This window comes from Cibotium barometz, chromosome 62 (assembly GCF_041138505.1).
Source record: "Cibotium barometz isolate CiBa-2024 chromosome 62, ASM4113850v1, whole genome shotgun sequence".
Classification (NCBI taxonomy): domain Eukaryota; kingdom Viridiplantae; phylum Streptophyta; class Polypodiopsida; order Cyatheales; family Cibotiaceae; genus Cibotium; species Cibotium barometz.
Genome location: NC_141107.1, coordinates 15,320,923 through 15,335,562, shown reverse-complemented (window position 1 = coordinate 15,335,562; position 14,640 = coordinate 15,320,923). Strand labels below are relative to the sequence as shown.

At 42.3% G+C, this 14,640-nt stretch overlaps 1 protein-coding gene across 1 annotated transcript in view; it reads right to left on the bottom strand.

Annotated features, from left to right (window-relative positions):
* Positions 1–3,426: 3,426 nt before the first annotated feature.
* LOC147604175 (calcium-dependent lipid-binding family protein) overlaps positions 3,427–14,640 on the bottom strand; it is a 228,966-nt gene continuing 217,752 nt past the window's right edge. Inside the window, exons 58-66 of the mRNA XM_086795561.1 lie at positions 6,748–6,925; positions 6,492–6,640; positions 6,182–6,308; positions 5,827–6,048; positions 5,334–5,693; positions 4,885–5,043; positions 4,458–4,772; positions 4,227–4,381; positions 3,427–4,037 (exon numbers count right to left, since the gene is read on the bottom strand). Of these exons, the coding sequence (XP_086651687.1) occupies positions 4,238–4,381; positions 4,458–4,772; positions 4,885–5,043; positions 5,334–5,693; positions 5,827–6,048; positions 6,182–6,308; positions 6,492–6,640; positions 6,748–6,925 (1,654 nt within the window). The 3' untranslated portion in view covers positions 3,427–4,037; positions 4,227–4,237. The remainder of the gene's footprint in view (positions 4,038–4,226; positions 4,382–4,457; positions 4,773–4,884; positions 5,044–5,333; positions 5,694–5,826; positions 6,049–6,181; positions 6,309–6,491; positions 6,641–6,747; positions 6,926–14,640) is intronic.

Below are 14,640 nucleotides of genomic sequence, written 5' to 3'. Positions count from 1 at the left end.
CATATCTTGTGGTTACCATCTCATATTTTCTCAATTTGGACAATAAAATGGTGAAAGCGTCTTTGCATTTCACATGTAGAGATTTTCCCACACGTCTACTCTTGCAAGAGGTGATGTCCTATATTGTTACCTTCATTATCAATATCCCATGTCATGTGGCTGTGAGCCCATGAGGCTTATCACTAGAGAAAATGATGTGGAAGAATCAACTTGTAATAAATCATGGATAATGAAAGAGAATAGTGATGTGAGTTGAAAGGGATGGTGTGAGATCAAGGTATAAATGCGGTAAGAGAGAGAATCCTCAATAGTCATGGTCTAGATCATGATGAAAATGAATGCAAGTGAAAGTGGATAGGGGGTTAAGATGTGGGTGGCAAAAGTGAGTAAGATGTGAAATCTAGGAATGTGTGATTAGACGCAATGGGGGGTGGTGGGATGGTAAAGTCATGAGAGTGTCATAAGAGCAAGAAACTCCATCAAGTAATCCATAATGCTTGACACTTCTCCATGTGGAAAGTAGATAAGACTGAACTACTTGTGCGTTAAAGTCTCCCAACAAGAGGATATCTCCTTGTTGGAAGAACTTCATAATGACTTTCAACAAGGGACATATGAAAACCATTCATCTTGCACCAAGCCCTGTGTGACGTAGACATCTTGGGCGAGGAGTAACACATTGCAATACGTAAACTCTAAACCTCAAAGCTTGGCTAGGCGTATCCACCTAAATTGGGCCTCTTCATCTTGTGTAGCCATTGTCAGTGATCTAGATAGGTGAGGCCTAAATAAGCAACCCAGACCTCTTGAGACACCTCTCTCGGAGATATGAGTCAAGGTCCTATGAACAGACTCCCATACGTACCCTAACACCATAGGTGTCCCTTTGTTATGGCTCTCCTTTGAGAGAGAGAGAGAGAGAGAGAGCTTGATTTAATGAAAAATATAATTAGAAAAATTTCACTTATTTGTGTATGTTCCAAACTCAAGAAGTTCATTTGAATTATGAATCTAAAGTCAAAATTCATTCCTAGTCTAGTTAACCTTAACTTTCTATAAAATCTTGAACTCATCTATCAAATAATCTAAGGTGTTAGTTTATGCACATTTATGAGCATAACCTTGTGCTTTGACAAGCCACTATAGCTAGTTTATCACTAATTATTGACTAGACCAAGTAATGAGATTGACCATTGAGAAAACACAACTCGATGTAGGTACTAACCCTCCTTTTGTTGAGCAAAGCTAATTATAAATTAAAAGTATGCATTATGGCCTAGGAGAGTCTCTAAGAGAAGAAAATGAAAGACTATAAAAGCCTTGCATTGGTTTCAAGACATCAATAAGACAAGGCTGTCACCTTTTTGGGTCCTTGCTCTTGCATGACCATGACTACCACCATTGAGAGGCCATGCCTCCCTAGCCCATCTAGAGAGAATGTTTGGACTTCCATGAGCCTTATACCAAGTGTTGTCTTTTTACCACTTTGGTATGCCCAACACCTATGTATAGTGCAATTTTTGGGGACTAGGGCTAAGTAAGGCTACATGGAATAGCATAGAGAGGACATGTGATGATGATGTCACACATGATCAACCATATCCAACATGTATGGAGGTTGGCACTAGAATCTTCTTCTATGTAGTTAGGTAAGGGGGAGGGAGTAACTACATAGAAGATGGTTAGCACTAGAGTCTTCTTCTATGTAGTTCGGTGAGGGAGGGGGAGCAAATTAGGCTGGTGGGACTACCCTCTCCCTCACCTAACTACATAGAAGATGGTTAGCACTAGAGTCTTCTTCTATGTAGTTTGGTGAGGGAGAGGGAGCAAACTAGGCTGGTAGGACCACCCTCCTCCTCATCAACACCCATCACCATCATTATCGCTGCCATACTTTGAGGTAGTTGGGTGGTTTGATACACAGCCTCCAAATGGATCACTCCCTTCTTTTCAATAGAGTCTCGACTCTCCATCCTTGGACCTCTCATAGTAGGAGATCAACAGGATAATAGGGTTGGATCTACTAGGTCTTCATATACAATTAGACATGGGTGTTCCCTTGACGCTTGGCACAAAATCCCAATTTTATAAGAACTACTTCCTGGGTGTTTTGGGGGATGGATCCATTGAGGTTTCAAGATACATATACGTGCATGTCACATGCCATGCATATCGTAATTGGCCAACTCAAGTTATCCTCGAAACACCTTAGTGAGGAGACTAGCAGAGCTTATGATACCTCACTAGAGGATTAGATATGCAAAGTACACACCACAGGTGGACAATGAGGTGCACTACATACTTAGTTGTGGGGACTACTATGAGATACGATGAAGTCCCTTTTCCAGAGACAGTCTTCTTTCCAGTAAGATTCCATTGTCTCTTCCAAGTGGGGTATGATCCACTTGCATAGGTAATGCAGTATGATGATTATATCAAAGATGACTCGCATGTATTTATTACAGCTCAAACGTCATAGGGATGTCGTACTGAGACAACATACCGAGAGGCAGACCTGACATGATACTTCTCAGAGGGCCATTACCAATTTCTTTAGTCTACATGCATCCACATCAAAGCCCACCACCTGCAATAGTGGTCCAGCCCCACGCTCTAGAGGGGTCCTTAGTGATAGAGCTTGATCTATTATGTTGACCAACCCCGACCCAAAGCACCATAATCCTCCAAAAGATATAGATCCAAGAGGAAACGTTAATATTACACACACACACACACACTCTCTCTCTCTCTTTTTCTTTTGTTAGGTTTTTCCTTGGCCGAAACTCTTGTACCACTTTTGATCGTCTTTTGAAGACATTTGATATTTCTCTCTTTCTCGTTGAAATGGGAACTTGACCACTCAGACAGATGTTGCTTATCTTCAAGAGTACACTTCTGTACTGAAGACTCTACATATAGGGTCACCCGAGCATCTCCAGAGTCTCTTGCTCTTGATTGCGTTCCTCTGATGGCACTTACTTCCTCCATGCATCTTGCAAGTTTTAGATGGGGATGCCGTTGCATGATCAATATATGGTTCCTTTTTCTAGGTATGCACGTGGACATATTGACAAGATTTTGACAATAGATGAAGAATGTAAAAACTCGAGAAATAAAGAAGAATTTTTTACAAAGAGATCACTCAACTTCAAAATTATATTAATCACTTGGAAGAGATACAACTCATGAATCAAGCGTACACTAATCTACATATAGGGTCACCCAGGCATCTCAGACTCCCAAAACCATAAAGAATTCCCTCAATTGATTCACAGACTCTTATATTCACTCTAATCACACCAGCTTTTGACTCTACCTATACTCGAACTAGCTAGTTACATTTGACTTAACAGTTCTAGACACGTTAATTTTCTACTGATGAATGAATGATTGATCACCCACTTGATCAATTACAAATAGATAAGCTATTCCTAAAAATTGAACCATTAAGACATGAATCTGCTCCCACTAGAGCCAAAAAATCCAACACAGGTAGTGATGTAGCTCACCATAGAATCGATGAAGGATCACCATCTCACCCAAAGAATGACAACGCAGAATACATCCAACAATGCGGTCCAAAAAACCCACTGAAGGTAAGTTCCCTGCCACTTAGGCTATAAGTGGATAACACCACAAAAAGTAAGAAGTGTTTGTTCTTGATCCTTTGCAACAACCTTCTCTTCTTCATAGCTCGTGAAGCTTCCATGGTGTGGAATGATCGTATGTAAGCAGGTATTCCTTTTGAGACATGCATAGAGCATTCACCCTCTTTTTGCCTATAAGTACAGCATGCAGTGCGAAAGCAGCCCTTGCAAGTTACTCCAAGCCTAGAACACGAGTGAGAGACAAAAGCCTCCAAAACCGTTTTCTATTCCCCAAAATGAGAATCCCTTGCATCAAGCATTGGTGCACCCTCATAAAGTAGCAGTTTGTTTGGATTATTGCTACCTAAAGCTTCACTATGCCTGTATCTTGAACTTGCCTTAAAAGCCAGTGACATGAAATGATTGTTACCATCACGTTGTGATGTCACCCTGAAAAATGCACCCGAGATATCAAGCTGTTGCAATAAATCAGTAATCAAAATATTAATGCCTCCCAAACTTATAATTGCAACCCCCTATGATTATTGTTTCAAGAAGAGACTTGTCCCACCTCCCCACCATACCCTGTGAATGGTAAACAAAAATGGCAGGACAAGTGGGTGCTCTTAAGTATGGTACCTTCATTTTGATTAGCTTGTAGTCTCCATGAGGGCACTAAATGTTGCAATGGGAGGCAAATTCACAGCTGTTCCTAGCCCTTCAAAGGGACACATAGGTGTTGGATCTTGAACAGGGCCAGAATATGGCCTCTTCACATTCTTTTGTTGTGTCCTCTGCAAAATCCAGCGAATGTGATAAGACGTGCTTGTTGAAGTCAGAACATGTTGCTTTTACAATGATGGCAAGTACCCGAATTGCAGAGGATGATCGATCAGGTCCATATGTAGACATAGCCTGTTGAATGGCAGCACGAATCTCAGCAGCTTGATCAGTGTCTGGTTTACATTTCACAATGCGAACAAGATCTTTTGAATCAATCCTATGAGCATCCACTGGTCCACTCTGAAGGTGCAAGACCAACCGTGATGGCCTTTCATTTTGTGGATCACGTTTTCCAGGAATCAATTCCATGCTTCTTAGATCTTTCCATGTCACATCCCAAAGTACTGAGCAAGGATCTTTCATAAGGTCTGGTTTTTTTTGTACAATGATACTAGTTGGATGCTTTGTATGTCAACAACAAAAGAGAAATGTTAGAAGTTTCATTGCGGAGATCATAAAGAAAAGCAAAGAAAGCCAAGTGGATGTAAACTAATTGTGAGATGTGCTCTCTTACTTGAAGCAAGATAACTCGGCGATGGGTGATGATCAATGTCCTTCCTTTAGGAAGATTGTAATGGTCTTCATAGGCATCTGACATTGCAAACTTCCCACGAATCTTGAAAATATCCATGGGTCCAAATATTGAACCACCTTCTGCAAGTTGCAATAAGATCTGTTTTGTTTCACAAACAGCCACAAAAGTGAGAGGGTATGCCAAGACAACAAGATGACGTACGCATGCATAACACTTTTACAGGAGTTTTTAAAGCATTGCCCCTCAATACTATCCAGTCCAGGATGATTTGTTCCTGTGAAAAGGCATGCATAACACATTACCAGCTGTTCTCAAGCATGCCGCCCCTCAATACTATCCATTCTAGGATAATCTATGTGGAAAGTCCTGCAATATCATGGCGAATCTCCTAAAACCCGGTTTTCAGAAGGTTGATTGTAGTACAGTACCTGCCCTTGAGCCTTGAATTCATCATATGGGCGAAGAATATTGTCAGCCCCAATAACTTGAGGAAGGCGGCGGCGCAACAGCACTCCCTCAGAAGTTATAACTGCAGCAATCTTTGTCTTCATTGCATTTGCTCCTTCAGTTGTTTTGGAAAGCAGATCAAGCACACCACTAACAGGCTGAGCTGCTACTCCAATGATACCTTTCCCAACACCTTGCACAAAGCCTTCCATTCCCGAAGACCTGGCCCCCTCAAATGGTTTTGTAAGAATGCCAGTTACACCTCTGAACAATCCTTTGCCGAAAGCTTCTGCTCCCTCTCGAAATCCATCTCCAAAGCCCTCTACAGATGCCTTTGTGTCCTGCATTTTAAAAGATAACTGACTCCTTTACTATTGCCTTCTTTAATCAAACTAAAATTCTAAGTAATCTATATAAGCCCTTCTTTACTGTGGCCTTGTTTAGCCAAATAAGAAGCAGATCACAAATGCCTACCTGTTTCTGTCGGCTTCTTATAAATTTTTTGTCCATTGAAAGAGCAGCTACACCTTTGCTCATATGGCCAAGGGCACTGCTTGCATTTCCTAGTATATCTACTCCAGAAAGCAGCAGCAGTGGATGACTCAGGAGATCTTTTCTTATACTTGCCATACAAGCAGCCAAAAGGGAACTTTGACGCATGCATATGTCTTCATGAACACGAGGTGCAATCCTGACCTGTTTAAGAAAAAGGCTCGACGTTTTACGAACTCGATAATCCTAGAACTGTAAAATGCAAGACCACTTACTATGCTCATGTACAGCCTCACAACATCAGATACTTAAAATCACTTGATCGTAATTAACTCACTTGCAGGTCGTCAGTGTTTCCAAGAGCTGTCATGAGTGATGCCCAAAATCCAAGGGCACCCCGAGGCCGTTGAGTGGGAGACATAACCAATGATACTTTAAACCGAATTTCTGATGTGTTTAAAAGCCTGCAAAAATAGGAAGCAAAGAATAAATACATATGGTAGGCTTCTTAAACCCATATCCATACTTAGAAATGTAGGCATGCATGTGATCCTCCATGTGCGACATCCCAACCACTACAAGCTTCACACTCTCTCTACTCTGTCCTCTGGCACAAGCATGCTCCACACCCACAAGAAATATCTTACCCAATGTAGACGATTGGATCTACAGAAACATCAGTTGTTTGACTGGCTGTTAGTCTGTTCAAATTAAGATGCTGAAACATCTGATGCAAACGCCAAATTATTGGCTCATGGATATTGATGAAGAAAGCTGTATTAGCTGTACTGGGGCCCTAAAACAGCACACGATGTGAGCTATATCAATAAATGAGGGATAGCATTGAAATAATCACAACTTGCTGCTGACAGTGTCCCTGAAGAAATCGTTCTGACAGCTCACCTGTACTCCAATATAAGGATATAAATATCTGTTTGAAGACCCATTGTCTTGCAAGGTTATGGTGCACTTGAATACAAAGTCCAAAGGATTTGCTGGCACAGGGGTCCGGAAAAGAACAGGCATTGGAGTTAAGGGCAGCTGATTGTCTACTTGAAGACCATCAACTCGCACTTTAAGCCTGAGCCACATAATCAAACTACATTTTAGTTACAAAAGGATAGAGAACAGAGTGTAAAGTAACAATTTAGTTCCTAATCAGTTAAAAAGAGTTCAGTATTTCTAAGACTTTGAAGACGGCAAAGAAATAAACTGGGTGAAACATCAAATAAATTCTTAACCTTATTATAAAGAAATGCCTATGGTGTTGTCAAGAGAGAACTGTGTACCTTCTTTACAAAGCAACAATGAGCCATAAGCCTCAACTTTCTCTAAGTCCGTCAAAGTAAAACAGAATAGGGGATCAGACTTCCAAAAGGAGTCAGTCATCCTTCAAAACATAGTTGTTTCTCGTACCGGTACGAATGGGTTCGTACGGCACGATACCGTACGATATCGTACGGCACAATACCGTACGATATCGTATGGTACGAGTTTGTTTGTCCCCCCCCCCCCCCCCCCAAATGCTAAAAAAAATATAGAAACCCTGCTTTACGAAGATTCCAAATGCTCGCAATACTTCGCAACTTTCGTGTCCACTCAGTATTCCATATGGGGTTGTTGAGAGACGTAAAAAATCTGGCGAGGTAGACTGGTAGTGTACACTTGATTGGTAGGATGAGAGAATCTTGCTACATCGCTTGGGGATCCCTGGTATAGGTAGGCTAGACAATTAGATTCTCAAGTTATGCACGAGGGAGAAGATTTGGACATGGCCATTTTGATCTAGAGAGGAGTCCCTAAACTTATCACCCTAGATGCACTCCTCGTATTTGTGCAAGGACGGTCCCTTAGTCATAAACGCTACACTGGGAGACCTTTGGTATTGCATTACCCATCCAGGTTCTTTTTTGGAGACAATCGGGAGATCCAACCGGGAGAGACACATATCCATGTTCTGGTTCCTCAAGCACTGTAGACTCCTCCCCTCCCAACCTTCCCTCACATTCAAGCTTGAAGCTCCATAGGTTGTAAGTGTAAAAAATAAAAACCGTATTTTTTCGTACGGTATCCGAAAATTTCATATTGTACCAAAAATTCCCGTACGGTATCCTATCGTACGGTATCGTATTTTCGTACCGTGACAACCATGCTCCAGAAGGTGTATGCCACTAAAACAATCACCTGCCTGATCATGCTAAATTGAATAGGTGTAGAAAACAGGGGCTCCTGCCCCAAATTTCTATGAAAACCTTAGCAGCAGTAGCATTCAAACATGACATAGAAGCAACCTCTGCCAGGAAAGTGTGATGGAATGCTGAAACTTCGAGGATAGCCAACTGCTAGCCTGTAGTAAGAACAGTGGATCGTTTGATGACCCTTTGCCTGCAGATTTACTTGGTAAAAGGATTGAAAGATGGGAATTTATCTTACACCATTTGTTTATGCAATCATACTTTACCTACTTGATGGGAAATAACTTGTGCCCGTGAAATTGTTTTCTGGTGTGGACATTGCCTGGATTTATTGCTTGTAAATGTCTACGGGAGCTGAAAACATGTGGGAACCAAAAGGACGTGTGTACTTAATCCTATAGTAAACTAACAGGTGATTTCACATGGGTCTTGCAAGTGGTTAAGTGTAAAGACAAACCCTTCCTAATTCAAGCGAATCATTATTATGGTTGATATTATGGTTTAGAGTGCATGTATTTAAAACCATGGTGGATAATAATCTGAGAAACCATTAATGACTGGCAAAACTGGTGTAGAACAGTCCAGACAGCTTTAGGCACCATCCCAGGTATCATGAACAAGTCGGGTATTAGCACCACATGCACCTGATATAGCAAGAATACCACCATAGAAAAGCTAGCGAGGTAGAGTATCCTTTTGTAGAGGAAAGTAACGTCAGTAGAGAATCTCCATAGAGGGTTGTAGACAAGAATGCGGGCAGCCAACATAGTAGAGGCCACTTTACAGCAAGAGAGCCTGCTCAAATGAAGAGTTGGGACTCCAATTTATAGATTTGGGGCTCTCATGAGATAGAATGGCAAGAAAAAGCTATAATGACAAGTGTGTGAGGCCACTTGTGTCAATTTGATACACTGTCCTGCTAGATGTCCCAATTTAAGAGATCCTCCCCCCTCCCCTACCCCCCACCCCCTTGCCCCGCGACCCAATAAATTTCATCTCTGAAAATATCTTGACTTGTAGACCTTCTGTCAAAGGTGCTTCGGCAAGTCTCCCCATTTGCTTAGCTTACGGATGCATGACGCGAACATAATTTCCATTGGGGGTTGTCCCAAAATAGTGACCCTCCTAAATTTTAGGAGTCCGTTCCTTTGTATTTCACCTTATTAGAAATGTATGTGAGCACCATGTAGAAAAATGTTTAGATCCCTTCCAAATCCTCCGGATCTTGCCTTACATACTTTTCACTTGACATTTGAGCTCCAATGCCCATTAGAAATGTATATGTGAGCACCATGTAGAAACATGTTTATATCCCTCCCAAATCCTCCGGATCTTGCCTTACATACTTTTCACTTGACATTTGAGCTCCAATGCCCATTTCTGTGTCCAAGAAACCATCTCAGGCGCCTTGACCAGCTTCAAGCGCTTGATCTTTTGTCCAAGATAATGCATATTTGGGCATCCCGGGATCCAGCTGACCCCTTTAGACACTAAAGATGTCTAGGCTAGTGATAGAGAGAGTGAAGGTAGTCGTGGAGAGAAATGAAATGAAATGAAATGTTATATTAACGTCTTCAAAAGGCCATAATGACCTATGAGACCAAAAGTTACATCATGGTGGATCTGATACAATGTCTGGATAAAAAAACCCAGAAAATGAAAATAAAGATGATACTACTGGCACCTAGAAAATGAAACTAGAACTGGAAGGTACACTATGGAGGTACCTCCATCTCATAATATGTGCCGCATCGGACACTGGCGGATCTCCTCAATATCCTCTGTGGTCAGCACCCTGACTGGGTGTCTCGCATGCCTCGCAAGAATAATCCGGATCTGCCGCTGCAACCTCCGTCTATGCTGGGATGCCCTCCTCCGTGGTCGTGGGCGTCTGGACCACCCAAGCTCAATCGCACGATCAATCAGTGTACCCCTGGTGTGGGCGGTATCCATGTCCTGCTGCTGCTGTGGTCCATCTGGCGCAGTGATGGCCGGACTAAAGAAGTCTGTAATGTGCCTCTGAGTTTGGCTCTCTGTGCGCCTAAGCAGGCTATCTCTATGTCTCCGCAGCTCAAGCAAGAACAATCCCAAACACCTCTGGTCCTGGTACCCCATGACTCTGGAAAGTGGTCCAAAACCCTCTCTGAATAAACAGTGGAAACGACCACGTATCTCATAGTATGCAGTACAATGGCATATATAATGCAGCTCTGTCTCTGGCTCCCCATGGCATACTCGGCATATCCTGGCCTCAGCTGGTATACCTCTATATCGGCCAATCTCAATCTCAAGCTGGTGTGAGGATGTGCGAATCTGACCAATAGCACATCGTACTGCATGAGACAAGTGTACATCCATGTAACTGGGTCTGATCACAAAACCATCTGCTGTGAGCTGAAGAAAATGGTCTCTGTAGAAAGCCATCTTCGTGCCCAGCTCCTCAGTCGAGTGAAGATTTGCACGACTCATAAAAGCTTACTTATTACTAAAGTGAAGATTACATTATATGGATTTGCACTCTTTGAACTGTTGTTTATGACATCCTTCGCTAATCTTCGTGATGAGTGAACGGTCTGACGTTCCCTTGTCATGATCACAAACATGGTCTTCCGTTCTTTGGAAGTCTTCATGTCACAATCCTCCAGAGCTGTGACATGCATAAAGATCTCCACGATGTTGCCTTGAGCATGATAGACTCACTCATGGAAGGGTGGTGTGTGTTATGTGAACTCATGGAAGGGAAGTTGCTCTGGTGAGTTTTTGGATCCTGCATGGGTGGCGCCCGTGGGTCGGGATTACTATGTGAGAGAAATTGGAGCACCTACTCTCTCATACACACGAAGCTCCGCAATCGTTTGAGCACACGACAGTTAGAGCGACTAGTCTATTGCCGCACTAACTTGCCCATGCTGCGTGCCATGCACAAGATGGACTCGGCTAGACAGATATAAGTTACAACTAATGACCACTTAAAAGTTAAAACTTAAGTTGTAAACTTCTAACTTTTTTCTTTTTGAGTTTTATTTGATAATATTTGTGTCTCAATGCACATTATCGCTTGTAGGTCAATGTGGACGAGTTCAAGCTCACAAGCGACTCTCTCAAGAGTGTCCACAAGGAGGTAGATGAGGAGGAGAGATTGTATGCGGAGCTCTGTGCGGAGCTTGAGGAGATTGATCGACGAGTTTCTCGTACTCGTCGTGGGCGTGCAACAACTCGGCCTAGTAGCAGAGAGTGCGAGTAGGCACTCGCGGATACACCTTTCGTCCTAGCTCGAGTAGCACAGTGAAAACCTACATAGGACAAGTTCCAGAAGTTCTTCCTCCTCTTCTGCGATTGAGGACGCTCCAATTGCCTTGCCACAGGACATTAGAGAGCCCAAGTTTGATGATGAGGGCAACATCCTTAGCGAAGGTGACTTCCTCGAGCGCTCTGATGGGCACTCTTCTGATGGAGATGATCCTAGCAAGAGCTCTGATTTTGATAGTGAACACTTCTCCATCTAGATTCTAGCCCCAACCCTCTAGCCTCTCTTTTTTTGTACACCACTTCTTGTACTTACTACTACTTGCACCCAGAGCCTCTCGCATTGTATGACTTAGCCTATCATCTATGTGTATGTTTTCAACTTGGTTTTTTGGAATTTTGGATTGTCATGTGACAACTAATTGAGAATACCAAAGTTTGTAAGTATTTTTTTAAAAGATTGTATTTTACTGTTCGATAAGGAAATTTTTTATATCATACCGTATTTTCTCGTACGGTATCGTATGGTACGAAACAACTATGTTTGTATGTACCATCTTTCTTTTGCACCAATAACACAGGTGAACAATGGGTAGAAGAGCTGGGTTGTATCAACCCTTAATAAGGTAACGATAAAGAATAGGTTTCCAATTCCACGCATTGACGACATTCTGGACAAGCTGGAAGGTGCAGCTTGCTTTAGCCGAATTGATCTCAAGAGCGGCTACCATCAGATACGTGTGGCACCACAAGATGTACATAAAACTTCCTTCCGTACGCTATTTGGACTTTATGAGTTTTTGGTAGTGCCGTTTGGACTTACCAATACAATGGCCACATTTAATCGTATGGTGGACACGATTTTCAAAAAACACATTGTGTTTTCTAAAGATGAGGCACAACACCGAGAGCACTTAGATATTATGTTCGAAAAGCTTCGTAGTCATAAGCTCTACATTAAGGGTAAAAAGAGTGAATTCTTCTTATCAGAAATCCACCATCTTGGTCACATTGTATCCAAGGAAGACGTACGGATGGATCCAGCCAAGTTGCAAGCAATTAAGGATTGGCCAGAATTGCGAGCTGTACATGAAGTTCGAAGTTTTCTGAGATTGTGCTCATATTACCATCATTTTATTAAGCACTTTGCTGAAATTGCTTTGCCATTGCACAATTTGACCAAGAAAAAGGCTACATTTCAATGGGGAGATGTACAAAGAAGGCTTTTCATGGTTTAAAGAAAGCCATTATGTCTGGACTCGTTTTCATTGTGCCAGATTTGCATAAACCGTTCTCGGTTGAATGTGATGCATGTGGAGATTGTATTGGTGCAATGTTAAACTAGGAAGGACATACTGTACCATCTGAAAGCCGTTGGTTGTAACATGCGGAACTCCACTTATGGGTTTATGAGAAAGAGCTTTTAGCAGTGATCCATGCTCTCATGATGTGGAAACATTATTTGTTGGGAGTTGAATTCATTGTTAAGACGGATCATCAAAGTCTACGCTATTTTCTGACGCAACCTAAGTTATCTGAAAAACATATAAGATGGGCAAATTTCCTCTCTATGTTTCATTTTCAGATTTTACATGCTCTCAAAAAGAAGAACGTAGTAGTTGATGCGCTTTCTCGAAGGCCTCAAGTGCATGCCATTACCGTCGCCTATTATCAAGATCTCTCAGATATGCGTGATGCATATCATACAGATGATGATTTTCAACATATATGGGCTGATTTGCAAGGTGAATGCAGACCCTGCAGGAATTTGATTTTGAAATCAAGTACCGCCCAGGCAAAGAAAATGTGGTAGCAGATGCCCTCAGCAGAAAAGCCTCCTTGCTTGCAATTACTGTAGTGTCAAATCCTTTGATTATTGAAGCAAGAGAGAAGATCATGCAGGATAGATTCTTTGGCCCTATTGCTACCCTACTTATGCAGGAAAGCAAAACTCCTTGATTTGTTGAAATGTTGTCTCTAACCACAAATCATACTGGGAGAAGTATTTACTACTTGTTGAGTTTGCTTACAATAAGATAAGCATAAGAAAGCTGCAAATAAGAATTGGAAACAATTGGAATTAAAGCGGGGTGATTGGGTTTTGTTGAAATTCCAAAAAGCCCGCCTTCGTAAAAGAGGACAGGCAAAGAGGCCATGTATCCAAAGCTATCTTGTAGGTATTATGGACCATTTCAGATCTTGGAAAAGATCAATGAGGTAGCTTTTCCATTGGTGTTACCAGATTATCGGCGGATACATAATGCCTTTCATATCAATCTCTTGAAGCAGTATGTTGGTCTTGAGCCGGTGGAACTGGTGACGGAGGACCAACTTGAGGTGGACAAACTCCAAGAGATCCTGCAACAACCTGAGCAGATTGTCTCTCACAAGGAACCAAAAGCTGCTGGTGGCAAGATTGTTCGTAGATATCTTGTCAAATTCAGAAACTATCTAGCACTTGATGCGAAATGGGTTGATGAGGCTTAGTTTAAGGAGTACTCAGATCTCCTTATTGCCTATTTGGACGCTTTTTAGTTGCAAGCAACTGATTAGAAGCCGGGGGGGATGTCACAACCCTCTAGAGTTGTGATGTGTGGAAGGATCTCCAGGATGTTGTCTTAGGAGTATCCAAAAGCATGACGGACTCACTCATGGAAGGGTGGTAACCCTAGTGAGTCTCATCTGAACTCATAGAAGGGCAGCTGCTCTGGTGAGTATTTGGAGTCTGGATCTTGCATGGGCGACTCCGATTACTTTGGTGTAAAAGATGGCAAGTTGGGAGATTTAATCCAAACTATCGTACATGAGCATGTCTGTGAAATTGCATGTGCATGCCTGACTTGTTTTGATTGCTTGGTATTTTTGCTTGTGAATGTCCATGGGCACTAGGGACACTTGGACACTCCGTGGACACGTATGTGCACACCTGTCTGGGACTAAGGCAGTGGTTTTATGTGTTTTGCAGGTGGTAAGTGTGCACACTTACTTTATTTAAATATTATTGCTTTGTTTGCTAGAGTTGTTAAGATGGACTTGGGAGTTCTTTTTTGGGTTGCTCCAGCTAATTTAGGCATGAATATGACTTGAACGGTGGACAACTTCACACGTAGGCTGTCCAAGGGCTGCCAGAGAGAAGGGCGACTGGTTCTACATGCAAACAAGGCTAGCTAGAGTGCACTACAGGCATATATGGGCTGGCTCAGTGCTTAGCAGGCCTCTACAGGCTTGCTCGACTTTACTCTCTCTCTTCTCTCCATCTGCTGGTCGACTCTAGACAGCTGGTTGACTTGCAAACAAGGCTCCACAGGGCAGTCTACTTGCACACAAGGCATCTCAGGGCTGGTCGACTAACACA